The sequence below is a fragment of the Panthera leo genome, chromosome D2 (assembly GCF_018350215.1).
Source record: "Panthera leo isolate Ple1 chromosome D2, P.leo_Ple1_pat1.1, whole genome shotgun sequence".
Classification (NCBI taxonomy): Eukaryota; Metazoa; Chordata; class Mammalia; order Carnivora; family Felidae; genus Panthera; species Panthera leo.
In genome coordinates this window covers 87,011,211-87,033,977 of record NC_056689.1, presented here as the reverse complement: position 1 = coordinate 87,033,977, position 22,767 = coordinate 87,011,211, and the positions used below count along the sequence as shown (strand labels likewise).

Genomic DNA, 22,767 nt, shown 5'->3' with positions numbered 1-22,767 from the left:
CCCGCCTCTTGGTGCCCTCAGCCACATGGCTGTGCCTCTGGGTTGGAGGAAATGCCCGTGAGGAACCTTGGCTCCAGTAGTGCTGGAGAGAGACTTGGCCACAAACGCCACCCTGAGCTGCCTGGGGCTGTGGCCACCACTGACCTTGGATCTGAGCTGGGCACCAGTCCCCAGCTGCCCGCACCCAAGCCGCTTGGAGATGGCCGTCCCCGACCTGGCAGGGGGGGGACCTGAGGGACTGTGAACCCTCCTGTGTGCCATGCAGGATTCACTTCTGGGCCCCCCCCCACCACACACACACACGTGTGGGTCACCCCAGACCCATGCAAGGTGCACAGAGGTGAGGCTGGGACTCACTCTGTCCCGCGAGGGCAGAACCTTGAACAGGTCGCTGTCCAGTGTGGAGTCTCCTCAGCGGTAACGTGGGGATGACGATGCCAGGCGGTGAGACGTGAGCCGCCAGGCAGAGCATCAGGATGAGGGCCACCATTCAAGTCCTCAGAGGCACTTGGGACCCACGGAAGGACACAGGGAGCTCTGGGGCTTGTGAGGTCACCTTGGACAAGCCCACCATCCCCGGAGCAGCCGGGTGCCTCGGAATTGAGAGCTTGGTGGCCTCTGCCTGGCGCTTCCTTCTGTCTCAACCACTGGGGTGGCTCAGGCTGGGGGCAGAGGGCACTAAATGCTTCCCTCTCACTGCAGGGGCGTGATCGCCACACAGAAACTGCACGCACAAACGGCGCATATTCATCACGTGAAATAACTAGTGAGCCTGTCCCTGTGGCTGCCACGTCGGGCCGTGCGGGGGGGCTGGGCACCTCACACAGCGGCGGGCAGGCGTGCAGAGGAGGAGCCCTGGGGTCTGAGCCCAAGCCCTGCTCCCCTCATCTGTCCTCCCTCGTGTTCCCCAGGGCCCACCTGGGGCTGCTGACTGGTCCCAACCGCTGACCTCTGCCATGCCCTTGGCCCTATCCCAACATACAAGGAGGAGGCCTGAGAGGAGATCATTCCAGGAGCCTGGGTGCTGGGTTGGAGGAGCCTCGGGGGCCTCCCGACGTGTAAGGACAAACCTATGGCCCCAGGAGGACACAGGCCCCTTTCTCCCAGACAGAGCAGGCTAGGGCCATGGTCACTGTTCCTGAAGACGCGTGGGATCCACATCTGCAAGGTTTATTTTTCCAGTTGGGGTGGGGTCAGGGGTCAGGAGTCGTCCCTGGGGTGGTAGATGTGGTCTCGATCCTCCTCTGGCCCCTGAAGCTCCTGGTGAGGTGGCAGTGACCAAGAACGGAGCCCTGCCTCGGCCTGGGCCTCCTCGGGCGGTGGGTGGTACAGGCTGTCACGGTCAGGCTCCGGGTCCCAGCTGGGCAGCCCCATGAGCTCATCGTCCCTTCCCAGAGAAGGGACGCCCCAGGGCCTAGGAGCACAGCTGGATCAGGTCCGCAGGTGCCACAGGAGGCAGCCAGCCAGCCCCAGTGAGGGCGCCCACCACCCTACAAGCAGCCTGGGGGCTCTGGGGATGAGACCTGGTGGGAATCTGCTCCCCCACCAGGGTCCCTGGTGGCTCTGTCCCATCACTCGCCAGAGGCCCCAGGGCCCCAGTGCCCAGGACAAGCATCGCCATCCCTCTCCCCCTCCCCACCCAAGAGCTATGACCAGGCGGTCCCCATGGGACCCAGACCGAAGGGTAGGCATCCTCACCACATGCCTGAGCCGCAGGGGGCCCCGAGAGGTTGCAGCGTCCCCAAGGGTGTCCCTGAGAAAACATCCTGGCCCAACACAGATGCTGCCCCGGCCACAGCCCTGGGCCATGGAGACCCAGAGAGTTTGGGCAGGAGTCCCCACCAGTCAGATGTCAGGCACTGTATCCTCTGGCCTGGCAAGGTGTGGCCCCGGGAGAGAAACCAGCCGAGGTTGCCTCGTGTGGATGCAGGGAAGCAATCATGGCTTAGAAGTGGCTCTGTCTGAGGCCACAGCCCTGGGGGGTGAGGGGATAGCCACCCTAGGGGATCAGTCTAAAGCCCTCAGACCCCGTACTCTGCTCAGTTTCTGACAGATCCCATGGGGTCCCATGCTGGCTGGAGCATTGCCTCCTCCTGAAGGAGGTTTCCCTTCCACCCACCAATGCCCTTAGCTTGGGGCCAGGGTCCAGAAGGGGCAACAGCAGGGGAAAACACAAGGGTCGCTGGGGACACTCACTCCTCTGTGTCCTGCTCAGGGGCCCCAACTTTGCCTTTGGTCTTGATGAGGACCTGGAAGGAAAGGATCACAGGTGTGGGCTTTGTGCAGTCCACAAGGGGTCCAAGGTCAGGGGACACCTGGACAGAGATGGCTCCAAGGCCCCTTGGACCGCACCTGCCAACTCCACCCCCTGCCCCGCCTCCTCCAGGGAATGGATGGAGGCCATGTGGTTACTAGAGAGACAGGACAACCCCTGGGGCTGCATCTGGACCCCCCCCCCCATCCCCGGCTGATGGCCGGAGGAGGGGGTCCAGTTCCTCTGGGCCCAGCCCTCTTGTGGAGGCCAGGGGAGTGTATGAAACAGGTGACCCCGTGGAGACCAGCTGTCACTTGCCGGGAAGGGTTGGGCCTTCCCAGGTGTGCAAGTCTGAGTGGTCTTGACCCAAGGCGGGGGTGGGGGGGGGGGGGGGGACACAGCACAGAGTGCGTCTGAGCAGCGATGCCCAGGATGGAGGATGTGCTCTGGGGTTCACAGTGCCAGTGAGCGTCACCTAGGGCCCCTCCTCTGCCTGGGTCACTTAGGCATCACTGAGCCTTGCTTCTCAGACCCCGCAGAGGGGCACGCTCCCCCTCATCCTTAGGGTCCCTCCCGGTGCCCGCAGGGCCACCCTGCACAGAGACCTGCAGTCACATTAGTGCCCTGCCTTCTCTGTCAAAGGCCAGCTTGGTGCCCTTTCTTCACATTCCTTGCTGATGGGGCAGGGGCTGGGCAGAGCAGCCCACACATACCTGGGGCTTGGAAGCCGAGTCTGCCTCCCCCAGCAGCAGAGCCGCCAGGCTGGCAACCAGGAGGAGCCTGAAGGGACCAGAGAGGAGAGTGAGAGGTAGGCCGGGGCTGCTCCTCTAGACAGGACAGCCAGGTGGGTGGCCTGGTGTCACTGGCAATGTGGGTCCCAGCCAGGGAGGCCTGGGGCCAGGTTCACAGGTAGTTTATTATCTCCCCATCTCACAGCCCAAGGACACACAGGCACAAAGAGGTGGGATGGCCACAGGCCCACACCTGCCCCCAGGCCCCCTCAGACCGGGTACCACTGCACCCCACGTTCTGGACGGACCCCACGCTACCGGCCCCGGCCACCAGGTGGACCCTTCAGCTCCCAGCCTCTGTGCTGGTGGCTGCACGTGGAACCACACGCACCTCTTGGCCAGGGAGCGGTGTGCGCTCACAGCATCCTCTGCTTAGGTGCCGGGGGGCTAGGACTTGGGGCGAGGCTCTCGGAGCGCTCAGTGCCCACGGCACCCCTGAAGCTATGCGCCGCGGCTCCCTCAGGCCCCCCCAGGTCAGAGCTGTGGGTGCACAGTGGTGCCGGTACTGGGCAGGAAGCCCAGGAGGAGGCAGGTGGGATGGGGCACTCTGCCCCGACACATTCAGCCTGACCCCGAGGGAGGCCAGGATGGCCACCAGGGCAGAGGAGGTCAAGGACCAGCCCCAAGCAGGGAGTCCGAGGAGCAGCGGCCAAAGATAAGAGACACAAAGGAACACACGCAGGACAGGTGATCCATGAACCCAACAGCAAAGGTCCTGGAAGCCTCACCCAAGATGAGCAGGAGAACAGGGGGCGAGAGAGACTGGCGCAGTGAGTGTGTGCGCGTGTGTGTGCGTGTGTGGATGGTGTGAGGGTGTGGTGCGTGTGTGGATGGTGTGTGTGGATGTGCGTGTGGATGGTGGGAGGGTGTGATGTGTTCGTGCGGTGTGTGGTACGTGGGGGGGGGGGTTGTGGGGGTTGTGCATTTATGAGCATGTGTGTGCATGTGTGTTGTTAAAAAACAAGACAACAGGCCCAGACTGGAGTCGCTCACGCTAAGCCCCGCGTCACCAACCCGAGGCCTGACAGGTTAGGCTCCCCCAGAAATGGATCCTCACAGCAGTGAGGCGGGAACCGCCCAGCCCACACGGGGTAGGTCATCTGATCGGCCCCCGCTGTCCCCTGAAGAAGAGCGACCCACCAACCCGCCTTTGCTACCGTGACCTGCTCGTCCGCTCCTTCCGCCTCTAAGTTTTCCATCGCGACCGGCCCGTCGAGCGCCTTCCTGTCTGCTGGGTGGGACGCCGCCCAATTCTAACTGATTGTGCTCAAATAAACTCAAAATGCTTCATATGCCTCAGTCTATCTTCTAACAGGCTGTGTGTACACAGGGCTCTTCCCGGCGCTCTGGGAAGGTTTCCTTCTGTCTATGCAGCTGGCGGGGTGACAGGCTGGGCAGGGCTGGGAAGGGCCAGGGAGCTCGGGGTCAGCAGGGGCATCAGATCAAGGCTTCCTACAAGTTGCCCGCCCCTGTAGCCCCAGACTCCATCCCCACAAAGACCTTTGCTTCTCTGAGTGGCTCAGCACTTTGGGGCTGAGGCACACCTCGGGAGCCAAAGGGCAGGGGTCCCCAGGCAGAGGCAGGCTCTAGTGCTGGGCAGGGGCTGAACTGGTTGCCTGCGCCTACGTGTCTGGACACCACACCCACCGGCGCGCTGTCCAGCTGAGTCGGGGAAAGGACTTCACAGGACAGGACACGACGGGGCCCAGGGAATGGGGACGGCAGCGGTGAGCATGGGGTGTCCCGGCTTTGGGGCCCCCATCCTCTGCCAGGAAGACAGCTCTGGACCCCAGCCCTAACCCAGCGGCCCACCTTTCTGCAAGGAGGCATGGCCTCCGGTTCAAGCTGGGGTCCCAAGAAGAACCCCACCCCAGAACAGGAGGGCAAGGGGAGGGCTCTGGCTGAGAGGAGGAAGAAAGGGGTCCCCCACAGGAGCAACAGAGCCTCTGACCCCAGGGCCCGGCACACACCCCAGCTGCCAGGCTGACATTCCCTCAGGGTAGCATCTGACCCCTGCCCTCAGCCCTGCCAGCATCCAGCCTCCTCTTCTTGACCCAACCCTCCCTTTTGGGCAGTCACAGACGTGCTGCCTCCTACCTCCCACCTCCAGGGTGACTCTTGGGTCAGGGGACACCCCAAGGGACAGGTGTGCTCACAGGGGTGGCCCTCAAATCGGGTGCCCGGACGCAGACAGCAGATGGGCCACAATCTCGGCTGGCTCTGGAGGGAGGGCTCGACACCCTGGGGGCTGCAGCCACCACTGGCCTGAGGACAGAGCCGAGCCTTCCTCCCCCCGCCCCCGACCCTCTCCCCTGGAACCAGCCTGAGTGGCTGCACAGCAGAGCCCCAGGATCGGGTGGCGGGTCTGGCCTCAGAGGGATTGGGCATTACCTCCTCATGCCGCAGTCCCCTTCTCAGTGTAGAGGGTGCTCTCGGGGACCTGTAGTCCCAGATCCACGTAGACAGTAACTCAGACACTGGGCCCGCGCCTCCCCACCCACGTTTCTCAGGGTTTTATGGCCCCCATGTAGGCGTGTCTGGACAGAGGTCAGAGACCAGGGTTCCCAACTGCACCGGTGACTGGGTGCGCCCAGCTGGCTCCCTGCGACCTGTCAGTCCCGTGGCCTTCCCACCACCCACTTCAGGGCAGATCTGACACAGCTCTGCCTCCCACACCAGCCCCCACCCCGGAGTCTGCGTCTTCCTGCCCGCTCCTCCTGGTCTGGCCACCCACCAACAAAATGTCCTGACGTTGCAGGCCCGAGCTGCGCGCCCCGGGGGCAACGGACCCAAAACTGGGCTGACTGGTTGGCTGGAAGCTGGAAAAGCATCCCAGCAAACCCCGCCCCGGCCCTATGGGCACTCTGGGCACAGGCCCCCCCCCCCCCCCCCCCCCGGAGCTGACTTTGCCCAAAGACACGCACAAGGGGTGGGGCTTCCCACAAGTCAGGGTGAGGACCGTTAAAACCAACCACGTCAGGGCTCTGGAACCTGACCTGTGGCACAAGAGCAATTGAGAAGTGGGTGCTCCAGCAAGCTGCTGAGCCCTGGGTATGAGCGGAGGGCGCCAGCGACCTCGCAGGGGGCTGCAGCGCCCTGACCCTGGGGCGCCGTGCCACACACAGAAGGAAGCAGGGCACAGGTTTAGTGCAAGGGAATCACTGAATGAACCAACAACAGCCATCTGCGGAGGAAATACCAGAATCCAAGGTGGTTACCCTCTACAATCTGAGACAGCCAGTTGTTTTTAAACAAATAGACTTGACGTTTTGAGTAATTTTAAGGTTAGAGAAAAATCTAACAGAAAGTACAAGTCCCATGGGGCGCCTGGGTGGTGCAGTCGGTTGGGCGTCGACTTCAGTTCAGGTCATGATCTCACGGTTCGTGAGTTTGAGCCCCGTGTGGGGCTCTGTGCTGACAGCTTGGAGCCTGGAGCGTATTTTGGATTCTGCGTCTCCCTTTCTTTTTTTTATTTCTTTCTTTATTTTTAATCTTTATTTTTGAGAGAGAGAGAGAGACGGAATGTGAGTTGGGGAGGGGCAGAGAGGGAGACCCAGAGTCGGAGGCAGGCTCCAGGCTCCAAGCTGTCAGCACAGAGCCCGACACGGGGCTCGAACTCGAAATTATCACCCAGGCGCCCCTCTGTGTTTCCCTTTCTATCTGCCCCTCCCCTGCTCACGCTCTGTCTCTTTATCCTTCAAAAATAAATAAAACGTTAAAAAAATTTTAAGAAAGTAGAGTCCTCCACACCCTGTGCTGTTCACGCATGTCTCCCCCACAATTAATATCTCGCATTAGTATGGCACATGTGTGACACTGATGAGCCAATTAAAACACACATTTTTGGGGAACCTGGGTGGCTCAGTCGGTTAAGCATCCAACTTCAGCTCGGGTCATGATCTCAAGACTAATGAGTTGCAGCCCCTCGTCGGGCTCTGTGCTGACAACTCAGAGCCTGGAGCCTGCTTCGGATTCTGTGTCTCCCTCTCTCTGCCCGTATTCTGTCTCTCTCTGTCTCTCAAAAATAAATAACAAACGCTAAAAAAAATTTTACAAAACACATATTTTTCAACCAAAAATCCGAAGGCAAAGAAACAAGAAATGTGTGGCCAGTATTTAGGGGAAAGGGGGTGACAGAAAGTCTCTCTGAGTGGACCCAGACACTGGATGAGTGGAGAAAAAAATGAGTGGAAATCAGGCTTAAAGAATTAAAGGAACATTTGATGAAAATGTCTTAAGTAATTTTAATAAACCGAATTTTTTAATGCCATTTTTTTTTTTTTAATTTTTTTTCAACGGTTTTTATTTATTTTTGGGACAGAGAGAGACAGAGCATGAACGGGGGAGGGGCAGAGAGAGAGGGAGACACAGAATCGGAAACAGGCTCCAGGCTCCGAGCCATCAGCCCAGAGCCTGACGCGGGGCTCGAACTCACGGACCGCGAGATCGTGACCTGGCTGAAGTCGGACGCCCAACCGACCGCGCCACCCAGGCGCCCCGCTAAACCGAATTTTTTAAAGAATCAAGTGGAGATTCTGGAATTAAAAAACACAATAACTAAAACTTAAAAATTCACTGGAAGGTTTAGTAGAAGACACATTTAAGTACCTAATATCTTTAAGTCTGATCAACTGTCAAAGACAGATCCATAGAAATTATCCAATCTGAAGAGACCAAAAAAAAGGAGAAAAATGAACAGCATCTCAGAGACCCGTGAGACCACAATGTCAAGCACATGCATACACACCGTTCACGCATGCACACATGCACACGTGTACCCTACGCGCACACACCATGTATACACACGCGTATCTCATTCACACGTGCAGCGTGCATACATGCAGACACACACACACGTACACATGTATATACACACCAGACGTACATATACATACAGATACATTCCCAGAAGAAGAGGAAGGAGAGAAAGGGGCAGAAAGAATATTTCAATACACGACGGCAGAAACATTCCAAACCTGATGAAATGCATTTACCATAGATCCAGTAAGCTCAGTGAGCCCCAGATAGGATACAAACAAAGACACAGCTAAACTGTTGAAATCTAAAGACAGAGCAAGTCTTGAAAACGGCAAAAGAGAGGTACCTGGGGGGCTCAGTCGGTCAAGTGTCCGACTCCAGTTCCGGTCATGATCTTGCAGTGTGTGGGTTCGAGCCCCGCATCGGGCTCTGTGCTGACAGCTCAGAGCCTGGAGCCTGCTTCGTATTCTGTGTCTCCGTCTCTGCCCCTCCCCTGCTCACGCTCTGTCTCTGTCTCTCAAAAATAAACAAATGTTAAAAAAAATTTTTTAAATATATATAGAAAGCAGGGCGAGAAAAGCACCCCCAGAAGAGCACCCGCCATCAGACCCACAGCTGACCTCCTCCTGGAGACGTTAGGGACCCGCGGGCGGAGTCCCAGAGGGAACAGCAGCCCTTTGGTGTGACCGCGCAGGAGAGGAGAGCGCTGGAGGCTAGCGCCACCCTTAGTCCACAGGCAGCCGAAGACGTTACAAGGAAAACTAGGGACTACGATTCCTCATGAACATTGACAAAAATTCTTGATAAAATATTAAAACACATAAAAAGGAATTTATTTTAGGAATGCAAAATTGATTTGATATTCACAAATCAACTGATATGTTACACTATACTGATAGAACAAAGAACACATGGTCAAGATGCAGAAAAATAATCCGCCAGAATCCAAATCCATAAGTGATAAAAACTTCCAACTAGAAAGATGTCGGATAGTGGACGTCGCATTTCAGTGACAGATGGTGGATGGCTTTCTCCTGAAGAACAGGGATAAGGCAAACATGTCCACCCTCACCGTTTTTTAGCGCTGTCCTGCCGATTCCTTTTTTTTTTTTTTAATGTGTATTTATTTTTGAGAGAGACAGAGACAGAATGCGAGTGGGTTAGGGGCAGAGAGAGAGGGAGACAGAAGCAGAAGCAGGTTCCAGGCTCCGAGCTGTCGGCACAGAGCCCGGCGCGGGGCTAGAACTCACGAGCTGTGAGATCATGAGTCGTTGGACGCTCAACGGACTGAGCCACCCAGGCGCCCCTGTCCTGTCAATTTCAAGCAGCACAACCCGGCAAGAAGAAGGAAATTATGCTTGAATTGGAAAGGAGAAATAAAGCTGTCTTTATTGCAGATGATGTGACCCTGTATTTAGAAAGTTCTAAGGAATACAAAAAAAAAAAAAAAACTAGTAGAAATAAGTAAATGAGTTTAATAAGACCTCAGGATATAAAATCAATATACAAAAATCAATTGTTTCTACATACTAGCAATGAACAATTTTAATGAAATTAGGGGAAAAGCTCATTTATGATAGCATTGAAAATAATAAAACACTTAGATTAATTTAACAAAAGCAGCACAAGACTAGTGCTGAGAAAACTGCAGTTCTAAATGGACGGAGAGGTGTCCCAGGTTCACGGACTGGGAGACTCGGTTTTGTTAAGATAGCCATTTTCCCAAAATTGATCTACAGACTTGGTGCAATTCTTGTCAAATTCCTAGCAGGATTCTTTGCAAAAATCTGCAAGTTGATCCTAAAATTTATGTGAGAAGGCAGAAACTCAGAAGAGCCAAAACAACTTTCTAAAAGAATGGGCAAAACTGGAAGGCACACACTACCTCCATTTCAAAACTTGCTCTCATGGCACAGTGATAAAGGACATGCCAGAGGCATGCGGGTTTGTACACAGAGCAGTGAGGTGGAATTAAGGGTCTGGAAGGAAGCCCATACACGTATGGACAACCAATTTTTGACAAAGATGTCAGAAACATTCAATATGGAAAGGTTAGTGTTTTCAACAAAAGACACCAAGACAAGCAAATACCCACATGCAAAAAGACCCTAAAAGAACTTAGACCTGTAACCTACATTGCACACACAAGTTAACTCAGAATGCATCACTTAAAAAAAATTTTTTTGAGAGAGAGAGACAGAGCAGGGGAGGGGGCACAGAGAGAGAGGAAAACAGAGGATCCGAAGCAGGCTCTGCGCTGACAGCAGAGAGCCCGATGTGGGGCTCGAACACATGAACTGCGAGATCATGACCTGAGCCCAAGTCGGACGTTACCTACTGAGCCAGCCAGACACCCCTTTTTTTTAATGTTTTATTTATTTTTGAGAGAGAGAGAGAGCATGAGGAGGTGGTGGGCAGAGAGAGAAGCGGACAGAGGATCCGAAGGGGGCTCTGAGCTGTCAGCACAAAGCCCAATGCGGGGTTCGAATTTATGAACCATGAGATCATGACCTGAGCTGAGGTGGGTGCTCAATCGACTGAGCCACCCAGCCGCCCCCAAAATGCATCATTCCTTTTTTTTAATTTTTAAAAAATGTTTATATTCGAGACAGACAGAGTGTGAACAGGGGAGGGCGCGAGAGAGAGGGAGACACAGAATCGGAAGCAGCTCCAGGCTCCGAGCTGTCAGCACAGCTTGAACTCACGAACTGCGAGATCATGACCTGAACCGAAGTCGGAGCCTAACCGACTGAGCCACCCAGGCACCCCAAAACATCATTCTTAAATGTAAAAGCTACAATTATAAAACCTCTAGAAGAAAAAAATGAAAAAATTATCATTGGCTTGGGTTAGGTAAACAGTTCCTAAGTATTGCACCAAAAGCGTGGTACCTAAAAAAAAAAAAAAAAAGGATACATTGGACTTCATCAAAATTACAAACTTTTGCACTTCCAAAGATACCATCAAGAAAGAGAAAAGACAAGTCAGAGACAGAGAGACACTGTTTGTAAATCATATATTTGATAAGGGACTTGTATCCAGAATACATCAAGAGTTCTTAGAAGTCAATAATAAGACAAACAACCCAACTGAAAAGCATTAGGAACACTTGAACAGGTATTTCACATAAGCTATGTAAGGTTCACAACATAGTGAGATATCACTCCATGTCCTAGATCAGCGCTAGGGACAGAATTGTTCCTCCCGAAATTTCTTATGTTGAAATTCCAACCCTCAGCACCTTGGAGTGTGGCTGTATTTGGATATGGGATCTTTGAAGAGATAATTGAGTTAAAATGAGGTCATATGGGGGGTTCAGTGTGCCTGACTCAGTCAGTGGAGCACGTGGCTTTTGATATTGGGGTCGTGAGTTCGAGCCCCCGAGTTGGGTATAGAAATTAAATAAACTAAAAAAACAAACAAACAAAAAACCCCAAAACAAACAAACAGACAAAACCAAGGTCATATGGGTGGGCCTAATCCATTCTGACTGGTGTCCTGAGAAAAGGGAGTGAGGACACAGACACACATAGAGGGCCCACCATCCAAAGACACAAGCCAAGGACAGAAGCCTCAGAGGAGACCAACCGTACCCACACCTCGATATCAGGAACTAAATCCGACGTGTAGCCACCCAGTCCATAGTGCTTTGTCACAGCGGCCCTAACTGACCCATGCAGATGGCTGTTATAAAAAGACAGGCAGTAACAAGTGTTGATGATGAGGGGGAGACTGGAGCCCTCATACTTTGCTTGTGGGAGTGTAAAATGGTGCAGGCCCTCTGGAAAAGTTTAGCATTTTCTTAAGTTAAATGTAAACTACCACCTGACCTAGCAATCCCACTCTTAGGTGCCTACCCAGGAGAAGTGAAGGCCTCCGTCCACACGAAGACACGTAAGACAACGTTCAGGGCAACGTTGTCAACAACGGGCAGAACTGGAAACAGTCCGGATGCCCATCAGTGGATAAAATGGGGCCCATCCATACCACGAGGTACTATTCAACAGCAAAAGGGGATGAATCACTGATACCTGCTGTTTTCCTTGCCCTCTTACACCAGCTGGGAGCCAGGATGCGCAGCCTGACCCCAGCCAGGGGGTCCCGTCCCCCACAGCGCCCGGCCTGACCCCAGCCAGAGGAGCCACAGCACCCAGTCGCTGCGCAGACGCCTACTGAGCACTTTCTCTGGGCTGCGGCACAGCAGTGACCAAGGGTGACAGGAGGGCCCTAGGAAAGCCGACAGCCCAGGGGTTTTAGGCAGGGAGACACGAGGAGGCTCTGCTCCGGGGACGTGGAGGCCAAACCAGCCGCGCCTGAACACAGCCGGCCGAGGGCAGCAAGACGGCGAGTGTGAGCACTGACCAGGGTGGTGGGGCAGGGCCTGGACACCCTCAGGTGAGGAGCAGCCAGGGCTCGGCCCGCCAGGGCGCCTACCCCCCTGCAGCGAGGTGGTGTGAGCGTGTGAGGTGTGCGTGTAAGGCTATGGGGGAGCCCAGGCCCAGCTTCGATTGGGGGGGCACCGTGGGAGGGGAGCGGCTGCAGCAGACGCAAGTACTCCCTCCACCAGCGTCGCCCAGGCAACAGCAGCCTCGCTCTCGGCTCGGCCCCTCCCCCGCCCCGCCCCGGCTGCGAAGCGTCTGGAACCGCGTCCTTCCTCCGCACCCTCGTCCTGCGACCGCGTCCTGCAGCAGCTGCCCGTCGGAGCCGCCTGTGAGCCATTTCCCCATTTCTCCTGGTGGAGCGGGGGGAGGGGGGGCGAGTGTGCACGGGGCAGTGTGCACGGGTGTGTGAGGTACGTGTGCGGGCGCGTATGCAAGGTGCGTGTGCAGGGGTGGGAGAGTGGGGGGGGGGCACTGCGGCTGAGCCGATGGCGGCCAGGCCGAACCGGGGTCTTCCTTTGGGGTCTCTGCTGACGGAGCGGGGGTGCTGACCCCAGGCCTCCCGGAGGATCGGGGGCCTCCGCGGGGTGAGCCGCTGCCTGGACCTTCCAGAAGAACCCTAGGTGTCCAGCCTTGCAGAGACCCGACGTGCTGCCCGGATCCCCCACCCTCAGCAGAGCAGGGCAGCTGGGTGGGGGTCGTGCTGGTGACCGCAGCCCCTCTTCCCTGCAGATCTGAGAGAGCCATTGGGAGCTGGGCGTCCCCTGGGTAGGGAGGGGGCGCCAGTTGCGTCTGAGGGTGGGGGAGAGCAGGGGGGTGGGAGAAGCAGCGAGGTGGAAGGCGTCAGACGAACCAGACCCCGGGGAAGCGCTGCTGGCATCGAGAGCGGGGTGGCTGTGGCGGGGACAGGCGCGCGGAGGGGTATCTTTCCAGAACCACCTGCCGCAGACCCAGGACGCGGGGCCACAGGTGGCTGGGATGCTGGACCAAAGCACCGCTGGGTGCGGACGTAGCTTCCCCCAACTCGGGCCTCGCGGGGCGGGGCTGGGGCCTGCAGTCCACAGACCCTTAGACCAAAAGCCAAGCCCACGACCCGCCCGCAGGGCATCTGGTGGGGCTGCGGCTAGGGCAGGGGCGGGGGGCGGAGGCCCGTGCGGAGCGCGCGGCGCCCTGCGCCCCGCAGTCACATGCACGGCCGCCACGCGCAGCACGCTCGTGCCCAGCCCGCACAAGCGCGCGCCCGGGCGCCCCGGCGCGCACCTCTCCTCGTGACGCAGCACACCGCGGGGGGCGGGGGAAGTGGGGGCGCCAAAGCGAGTCTGTGACGCACGGACCTGCCGCCCGGCTTCGGTCGGTTTTCAGCCGAGGGCCCCTTCCCCGCCTGGCCGTCCGCGTGTCCGTCCACCCGCACGGCTCATCCGGTACCCCTTCCCCGAACGTCGGAGAGGAGCGTGCACGGCCCCCATCCAGGAGGGCACAGCGGTGGGGGGGGTGGGGGTGGGGAGCGGATGAGCTGCTGGAGAAGACGCAGTTACGGCGCAGGGTGGAGTGAGGGGGGCAGTGGGAGCAGCAGGGGCGACCCCCCAATTCCACGGAGTTCTGTGTCTGTCGTGTGAATGAGCCCAGCCAGCCTTCCCAGAGGGTCCCCAGGTCTCAGCGACGGAAATAAATGTTCGGGGGGAGGGAGTCCCACATGCAGCCCAGCCCCCTCCCCAGCATTACGCCTGGTGGGAGGGGCACGGAACCAGAAGCGGAGGGTCTAGAAGGTCCCAAATGGCTCCTTTCCTCCGTGAAAACTTGTCGTCGCCAGGCTCCGTTGCCATGGAAACCCGCGATGACGTAACCTGGACGTCACACCGCGTCGGAGGAGTTGGAGCTTAGGTTTGGCTCCAAGAGGACCCCAGAGGCGGAACCCCTTATAGGGAGAGGCTTCCTGTGGGGAGACTGTGCAGACCCCGCACACACCCGGCCTTCCAGCGGGGGTGGCCAACCACAGATTGACGGGAGTGCGGGAGGCGACACACTGTGCCCCTCCGCACTCTCCTCTGTAAATCGAAGGCTGATGGGGGGGGGGGGGCGGGGCTCCGCTGCTAGAAGGCCCAGGCACACCCTTCCCGCCCCCACGAAGCTTCTCTCAAGCCCTGAGCTCTTGTTGCCCCCACCTCCCCCCGCCCCCCTCCCCCCGCCCCCGGCTCTCCTGTCAGTCCCTCCCTCCGTGGCCCCTTCCCAGCGCTTTGGAGCCACATTTCCTTCCTTGCACTGGAAAGCCCGACATCTCTGTTTCTATTCTGATGGTCCCTTCTCCATCTCTGCCTCACCGAGCGCGGACGTGGTCTGCGTGGTCCTCCTGCAGACTAACCAATTGGTGCAAATGTGCCCCAGGCGGATCCCCTGCCAAGCCAGACTGTCCTCAGGAAAAGCCCTCCAGCAGGGGGTGGGAGTGGGGGGCGCTTTGCCGTCCTGTAAGGGCGCAGTGAATCCAAGGCTCGTAAATCCAAGGAGGAGCCCCAGCTCAGGGCCCTAGTAGGACCTCCCTCCCCGGGGCGCCCGGGAAATCCACGATGGGGGCGCTCCTGTCTTGCCCAGCCGGCTGCTTCTCTCGCCAGCCCCACAGAGCTGCTTCCTGGCCACGCCTCCCCCGGTCCTACACAGCCCCGGCCCCCTGCCCAGCACCTCGCAGGTTCTCCATCCTGGGCATCTCTCCGCCTCTCTGCCTCTGGGTAGGGGCTCCTCCTCTATATTCCCACCCTGACTGCTCACATCCAGAACCCACAGCAGGGCCTGGCCTCTGGGGTGTGAGACTGGCACCTGTGGGCCTGATGGGCACCTGCGCTGGTGGGGCTGTTCCAGGGAGACGCATTTGGGGGTGGCGAAGTCACCCTAGGACAGAAGTTTGGGGTTGCAGAGGCACGCAGTGTGTGTAGGGTGGGTGCTGGCATTGGCGAGGGAGGGCCCCATGCAGTGGCAAGGGTAGGAAGCACAGCCCCTGGGGCTCCGCCCTTCGTCCTCACAAGGAAGAGGGTGGGGAGACAGCCAGGGCACAGTTGCCAAGGGACTCACCCTGTCTGCTCAGCGGAACCCCAGGGTCCACATCCTGGGGGAGGGCATGGGGTGGCCGTGCCTCTGCCATCACAAGAGGTCATAAAACAAACGTGCAGCCTAATAATGTAACAGAAGGGCACCCCAGCCATCCACCATCCAAGCAAAGACTAGAAATCCCGACGCAGCTCCCCTCCCCGACGGGCACCGCCTCTCAGACTCTCCAGACACAGGAGCAACGATTGGTCCGGGGCCCCCAGAGTGCGTGTCTCTAAATGCCGCCGATTGGTTCCTAAAGGTTGCAGTTGGAGTTCTCTTACTATCGAACCTTCCTTTGCGCGCGGCTTCTTTTGGCCACCGTTGTTTTGTGGGACTCAGGGCTGCTCTTGCGTGAAGCTGTGACCGGTCACTTCCGTTGCTCCAAGGACTCCGTGGTAGGAACACCCCCATTTATTTACTTGTGTCACTCTGGGTGATGTGTGGTGCTGTGTGCACATTCACGCCCACCCGTCCTTCTGCTGGGTGTCCACGCTGGAGTGGGGGCTGCTCGGCGTCGGACGTGAGTGGGTTACGTGAGCGGACGCCACCCGTGTGGCATCTCTCCTGGGTCCTGACGGGCTTCAGGGTGTCCCCTTAAGCTGGTTCTAATTTATCTCCCTCGGGGACTAGTGAGGGTGAGCACCTTTTTAGTATTCGTGGCCATTGAAATCTTTTTCTGTCCATTTTTCTATTGGGTTTATCTTTTTCTTTACCAACTTGAGATGTCCGTTTTATATTTTGGTATCTGCCCTGCGTTGGCTTCCTCAGGCCGCTGTGGCAAATTACCACGAGCAGGTGGCTTAAGACAACAGACATGTATTTTTCCATCGGCTCTGGAGATGAGAAGTCGGAAATGAAGGTTGGGGCAGGGCCGTGATCCCTTTGAGGCTCTAGGGAAGATCCTTCCTGCCTCTCCTGGCTTCTGGCAGCCCCACGTGTTCCTGGGCCTGTGAATGCATCCCTCCAACCTTCTCATCTGGACCTGAGCATCTCCCCGTGTGCGTCCACATTTCTCCCTTCTGTAAGGACACCAGTCATTGGCTTAGGGCCCCTGCAGTCCGGTATGAGGTCATCTTAACTCGGTTACATCTGCAGAGACCCTGTTTGCTAGTGAGGTTACATTCACGGGTGCCAGGGGTTAGGGTTTGAATGTACCTTGTTGACGAGCCCACAAGTCCTTTGCCAGTTGCATATTGCAAACATCTCCCAGTCGTGCTTTCTGTTTCCATTCTTTAAAGCTGTGTTTTAATAAGCAGAAGTTCTTAACTTGAATGTAGCCCTTTGATGGCTAGTACTTACTTGTCATACTGAAGAACTCTTTCCCTCCCCCAGACCAGGAAAACATTCTCCTGTAGTGTCTTCCAGATGCTTTCCCAGCTTAGCTACATCCACATGGAGTAGATTTGTGTGTGTGAGGTGGGGTTTCGGTGCCTTGCTCTCCATGTGGACACATGTTTATCGAAAGGCGGCATCTCTGTCATAAATCTGTGGTCCGTGTGCACAGGCGTGTGTATACCACGCATCTGTACCACAAGGCTGCGCGACTGGCTGCACCTGGCGGACGAATCCTACCCCTCGGTCATTTTCAAGGGGTCACGTGTTCTTGTCCCCTTGGTTTTTATATAAACTTACGATGCCGGGCATGTTCACACACAAAAGAATTCTTTTGGGCTGTGGATTGGGTGTATTGGTTCTACAGATACGTTTGGAGGGAAATGATATTTTTAAACATAGAACCTTCCCAAATCCATGACCATTTCCTACCCCACTTACTGAAAGAATTTAGGTCTCCTTCAGTGTCAGTAATGTTTTGATTGAGGTTTTCCATGATTTTCGCATTAAGTCTGGTCCTGAGTGTTTAATATTTCCAATACCGCTTAAGTAGAATCTTTGAAAAGCTTATTTCCTAATCTGTTGTCACTAATGACCCCTGAATACCTTGGATGACCCTGCTGGCCTCACTCTTCAGCCTTTGTCACTTATCTGTAGAGTCTCGTGGGTGTTCTGCACATACAAGGTGCTTCATCTGTGAGCAATGAGAGTTTGGCCTGATCTCGTCCAGGCCTGTTTTCTCTCATTCGTTTTCCCTGCCCGACAGCTGGCTAAAACCTCCTGCGCTGTGATTTATAGAACTGATAATAACAGGCCTTGATATCTCCTTCCTCACCTTAAAGGCAAAGCTTTCACTGTTTACACTGTATAAGGACAGCCTAGAGGTTTTCGTGGATAACCTTTATCATCAGATTAAGGAAGTTTCCTTCTGCCCTTAAAGTGCTAATAGATAATTAAAATAATAAATGTTGAATTTTATCAAATACTTCTCCAGGTATTATTGAAGTTGATCAGGTGATTTTTCTTCTGTATTCCTTATGGTGAAAAGACTGATCACTTTTTTAAACAAATATTTATTTTGAGAGAGAGGGGCAGAGAGAGAATCTCAACAGGCTCTGAGCTGTCAGTGCAGAGCCCGGCGTGGGGCTCGAACTCACGAACTGTGAGATCATGACCTAAGCCAACGTGGGACGCTTAACCGACTGAGCCCCCCGAGCAGCCCTTCCTTTCTTTGTTCTTATTTATCGGTCAGCCTAGAGGTAAAATCGTCTTGAGCTCCTGAGATGGGGGTGGAGGGGGTGGGGGTGCTGTACGCTCCTCCAGGCGCCCCCGCTGTCCTCAGCTGGTCTTCTGTCTCTCGTCAGGGTATTCCAGCCCTACTACTGTGCTCTGTGCAGTTAGCATTTGGATCTTCTCACTGATGTCCTTTCTGTACCTCTTCCTTACTTCCTGCATCTCCAGGAGGTTTGTCAGGTAGAACACAGGACGCCCAGCTAAACTCGAATTTCAGACAAATAACTTTTTGATACGTCCTGTTTTGCATATTACATGGGACATAGACTTCAGAAAACTTCCATTGCTTATCTGAAATTCAGATTTAACCAAGTGTCCTATATTTTTATTTGCACAGTCTGGCCACCTTACTCTCCAGCCTTCTATCTGGGATCATTTTCTGTTGAGCACGTAGCTGCCCTTGGAATGTGCTGGAATGTGCTAGCAGGTTGGCTAGCTGCCGGCTCTGCCGGTGTTGTGTGTCTGGGCACTCCCTGGTCAGAGGCAGCACCCCTTGCATGGCTCTGGGACCCAAAGGGAGACCAGAGGGCAGGAAGGGACTAGAAGCCTATGGACGAACACACCCACTTTGTCCTGGGAGATTGGCTTGTCCCGGCCCAGGTGTGAGGAACGCCGGGGTCAGCTGGGGCCCTCTGGCTCCTGCAGCAGCCGGCATGGACGTCTGCTGGGTGCTGAGTGGCCAGTAACCTTGTGTCTACTCTGCGCAGGACGAGGACCACCCATCACCATGGTGAAGCTGGGCTGCAGCTTCTCCGGGAAGCCGGGCAAGGACCCCGGGGACCAGGATGGGGCTACCACGGACAGCGTCCCTCTGATCAGCCCCCTGGACGTCAGCCAGCTCCAGCCACCATTCCCGGACCAGGTGAGGGCCTAGACCAGCATGAGGGGGTGAGGGGCTCTTCTCAGCCTGCCCTGTGCTTAGAGGGCAGTGGGGTGAGTTTTATGCAGATGTGGCCTCCCCCAACGTGCAGGAGAGCCAGCAGAGGTAGAGCCGGGCTGGACCAAAGCCCTAGTCGGCTATGGGTGATCCATGTGACCCGATCAGCTCTCTGGTCACCCAGAGTCACCCTTTCCTCATCCGTGAACGGGGGTCACTGTGAGGACTCCTACAACATCTTGCAGACAGTGCCTAGTCCATGGTGCTGCCCACAGGCGCTCAGCAAGCAAACAATTCCCATCCTTCCCTGAGGGCCTGAAACAGGGTCCTGGGGCAGGTGACCGATGGGGACCCGCTGTCAGGAGGGATGTGTGAGAAGCAGGGCTCGGCTCCAGCGTAGCCGAGCTGACTAGCATCAGGACTTGTCCCAGCAGGAGGGAGGGGGCAGGCAGCTGAAAGCTTTTGTCTGGGGGCCGTGGGGGTGGGAGCACCTCCCAGTGATCTGGGGGGGGGGGGGGCAGCAGCCGAGTCCGCCACAGGTCTGGATCTGGTTCTCAGTAGACACGTGGGGAGGCTCAGTGCTCACCCCTTAGGAGCATTCACAAAGCACAGGACTATTTGCCTGTGCCCCAGGTGGTAGGGGCCTCAAGACTCTGGGAGCCGAGGAGAAGTCAGGGTGGACTTCCCGGAGGCAGGAGCCAAGCTGTGGAGCACCTAAAAGGGAAGCTCCTGGCCTGGCAGGGAGAGCTGACTGCAGCCCCCAGACTAAGGGGCTCCCTGTGTGGTGTGGACAGGCCCCAGGGCCGCCCGGCCCAGCAGGCTTTTGGCCTCCACCTTCCGTTGGCCTCAGCTTGTAGCCAGTGGAGCCACTAGGCAGTCCTGGCAGATGGCCAGCACCCACACCACTGCCGGGGAGCTGACCCCTGGGCCTGACCCCGCCAGTCCTCCCGGCTCAGGGTCCTCCTGGGCCATCTCTTTCCGCAGGTGGTTATCAAGACACAGACAGAATACCAGCTGTCCCCCCCGGACCAGCCAAAGAAGTTCCCCGACCTGGAGGCCCAGAAGCTGGCCTGTAACCACCCTGAGGAAGGACGCAGGGTAACCCAACCCTCCCGGGCCCATGGTGCCCAGCGGTCAGTTCCATGGGGAGTCAGGGCAGGGGAGATGGCGAGGAGGAGGCTGCAGGCCATGGGTGGCCACATCTGGGCCAGGTGGGCCGGGACCTCTTGCTCACTCGCCTGCTCTCAGGAAGAGAGAGAGACAGGACACCACCCCGTTCAGAGGCCTTCATCCTGCTATGAAGTGGATGAGAACAGCATCTGCCTTCAGAGGGGCTCCTGCCATGAGCCACCCTGGGCCCCACCTGCTCCTGCTGTGTGTCCATTTTCCCTTAGTGACCCCTGGGTTTTTCTAGGTACTATGGAAAGTCACTTATGCTATATATCTAGCTAATATTTTCACCCTTCCTGTTTTTTTAGCTCTTAAGTTCACTAAATGGTTTTGGGTTTGTTTGTTTTTTTTAATCATTTTTTGCACACCATTTCTAAAACCCTTTATTTTTCATTAGTGACACCTGTCATCTCCTTTCCTCCGTTGTTTCTGAGACAAAAGCCAAACAGAAGCGAGAGGGGCTGTGTGAGGACCGCCCTGGTCTTTCCAACAGTTTCACACCCCCCTCCTCGGGTCTCTCTCCTTCCCGCAGCTGCCCACAGCGCGGATGATCGCCTTTGCAATGGCGCTCCTGGGCTGTGTCCTGATCATGTACAAGGCCATCTGGTATGACCAGTTCACCTGCCCCGACGGCTTCCTGCTCCGGGTAAGGCCTGGCCAGCTGGGTGTACGGGGTCTGGGGTGGGGCAGGCAGCCGCGACCTTACTCTGCTCTGCTCGGGCGGGGGCGGAGGGGGGTGTCCCTGTGGAAGCACGGAGGTGGGCTGCCTCCCCTCCGCTTCTCGGGCCACGCCTAGGGAAGACCCCTGCGGCCCCGCCCTGATCCGCCCCCTCCCGCAGCACAAGATCTGCACCCCGCTGACCCTGGAGATGTACTACACCGAGATGGACCCCGAGCGCCACCGCAGCATCCTGGCGGCCATCGGGGCCTACCCGCTGAGCCGCAAGCACGGCACGGAGACGCCCTCGGCCTGGGGGGAGGGCTACCGCGCCGTCAAGGAGGGACCCAAGGCGCCCACCCAGGCGGGGGCGGCGGCGGCGGCCACCGAGCCCCCCGGGAAGCCCTCCGCGCCGGGAGAGAAAGAGGCGGCGCGGAAGGCGGCAGGCAGCGCCCCGCCCCCGGCCCCCCAGTGATGGCCCCTCCGCACCTGCAGCCCGGGTAGGTGTGCTCAGGCGACATGGGGGTCGTGGGCAGGGCGGGGGTCCGGTGAGCTGGAAGCCGGGGGACGGGGTTCAGCCTGGCACCTCTTCCCACGCAGGTGGGCGGCGAGGGGGGACGCGGGCCCACCTCGCAGCGCCGGCTCTCGCCCCTGCTTCCCTCTGTCTTGGCAGCGCCCCCTGCCGGCACCTGTGACCGCCCTCGCCCGACGCTCTCCCATCTCGTGGTCGTGCCCCTGCTTCCAGGACCCCTCGCTGACGCCCCCTGCCCCCGAGCTTGCAGCTCTGTTGCTTTTCTCTAAGTAAAGATTCATATCCACCTGGGCCTCTGTTTCTCCTGAGCCTCCTTGGTCCCGCTGACCTTTTCCCTGCCTTCCCAACCCCCGCCTGGGTGAGCGCCCGCTTCGTGTCTCCTCTGCTGCCTGGAGGAAGCCCCGAAGGATCCGGAAGAGCAGCAGCCACCGTGGGGGTGGGGGTGGGGGCAGTGAGGCAGCCCAGGGAAGCGGGAAGCCGCGGCCACGCAGGGAGAGGGGGAGGGCCAGCGCCCGGCATGCACAGGCCCACCGCTGCCGGGCTGCAAAGGAGTAAGTTCGCCTCTATCCAGGGCTGGGCTCCAGCCCTGACTGCTGCTTAGCCCTACATCCAGTGAGGCCCTTCCGCCTCCTACTGCCGGGCCTGGTCCTCACACACCTAACCGGTCTACCGGAGCCTCTGAATCCCCTTGTTCTGGGCAATCGCCTCACACAGGCACAAGTCACTGAAGAAATGAGCAAATGCATGGTTCCAAGGGGCCCAGGCCTCTGGAGAGGGGATGTGAGCCCATCCCTGTCTGAAAGGGGTCCCCACTCCTGGAGCACCCCTATCTCCCATTGCCTTGGAGCTAGAGGGGTGGTGGGAGGTCTGAGGATGTTGGAGCTGGCAAGAGTCTCTTCACCCAGCCCCCCCCCCCCCCCCCACCACCACTACAGCACTTCGAGGCCTCAGGTCTGTTCCCACCAGGTGAGAGGTAAGCTCGGGCCCTAGTACCAAGGGCTGGGGTTAGAGATAACAACCTTGCAGGCTCATGCAGCCAGAACTAGGAAGGAAACAGGCATTTTCTGCACTGAGCAGTGTCAGGTGACATGGGGGGGGGGGGGCCCTTTTTGGCCCTAGTGCAGTCCTGTGAGGGGACACGAGGGCTGGGCACTCAGACTGAGTGTGGGACCCTGACCTCCAGCCTCCAGCCCAGGGAGGCAAGGTGAGGGGTCTGAGTGGCTTTGGACAGCAGGCAGTGACCAGGAAGTGGATGAGACAGGTGTTTGAAGGAAACCACGGACATGCTGGAGGCCGGGGGGAGGGGGGGGGGGCTTCTTCACATCAGCCCCTTCCCTGGGTGGGCGGGGCTCAATCTCAGGACTCTGGGATCATGACTTGTCCCAAAATCAAGAGTCAGACCCTTAGCTGACTGAGCCACCCAGGTGCCCCTCCATTGACAATTCTTGTCTGAATCAATAATACTATATTTTCCAAGTGGCAATTATCTAAATTCAGCACTTTTCCTACATTTAGTGGTTGACATTCTATTGGCTTACTGTAAAGAAAAGATTTCCCTTGCCCCCCTTTCCTCATTTATTTACATCAGTGTGACCCATACTTTCCCGTTTTATTCAACAGGCGACAATCTGTTACCACCACTATT

General features: G+C 57.3%; 2 protein-coding genes across 13 annotated transcripts; one reads left to right on the top strand and one right to left on the bottom strand.

Moving 5' to 3' along the window:
- Window positions 1-1,160: 1,160 nt before the first annotated feature.
- PRAP1 (proline rich acidic protein 1) lies at window positions 1,161-15,373 on the bottom strand. Of its 3 annotated transcripts, XM_042909041.1 has the most exons (5): window positions 15,243-15,312; window positions 2,968-3,034; window positions 2,197-2,249; window positions 1,699-1,975; window positions 1,161-1,414 (listed from the first exon to the last, which is right to left on the bottom strand). In XM_042909041.1, the coding sequence occupies exons 1-5, from the start codon at window positions 15,310-15,312 to the stop codon at window positions 1,201-1,203; spliced, it is 681 nt and encodes a 226-aa protein (XP_042764975.1). In that variant the 3' UTR covers window positions 1,161-1,200. The 3 variants fall into 3 exon arrangements, with proteins under 3 accessions (XP_042764975.1, XP_042764976.1, XP_042764977.1); XM_042909042.1 differs by lacking the exon at window positions 1,699-1,975 and having other exon boundaries at window positions 15,243-15,373; XM_042909043.1 differs by lacking the exons at window positions 1,699-1,975; window positions 15,243-15,312 and adding an exon at window positions 13,905-14,013.
- CALY (calcyon neuron specific vesicular protein) lies at window positions 12,426-21,418 on the top strand. 10 transcript variants are annotated; one of them, XM_042909044.1, is made up of 7 exons: window positions 14,081-14,229; window positions 14,789-14,902; window positions 18,593-18,747; window positions 19,747-19,860; window positions 20,465-20,578; window positions 20,772-21,090; window positions 21,264-21,418. In XM_042909044.1, the coding sequence occupies exons 3-6, from the start codon at window positions 18,613-18,615 to the stop codon at window positions 21,063-21,065; spliced, it is 657 nt and encodes a 218-aa protein (XP_042764978.1). In that variant the 5' UTR covers window positions 14,081-14,229; window positions 14,789-14,902; window positions 18,593-18,612; the 3' UTR covers window positions 21,066-21,090; window positions 21,264-21,418. The 10 variants fall into 10 exon arrangements, with proteins under 10 accessions (XP_042764980.1, XP_042764986.1, XP_042764982.1 ...); XM_042909053.1 differs by having other exon boundaries at window positions 21,191-21,418; XM_042909046.1 differs by lacking the exons at window positions 14,081-14,229; window positions 14,789-14,902 and adding an exon at window positions 12,426-12,513.
- The last annotated feature ends 1,349 nt before the right edge of the window (window positions 21,419-22,767 follow it).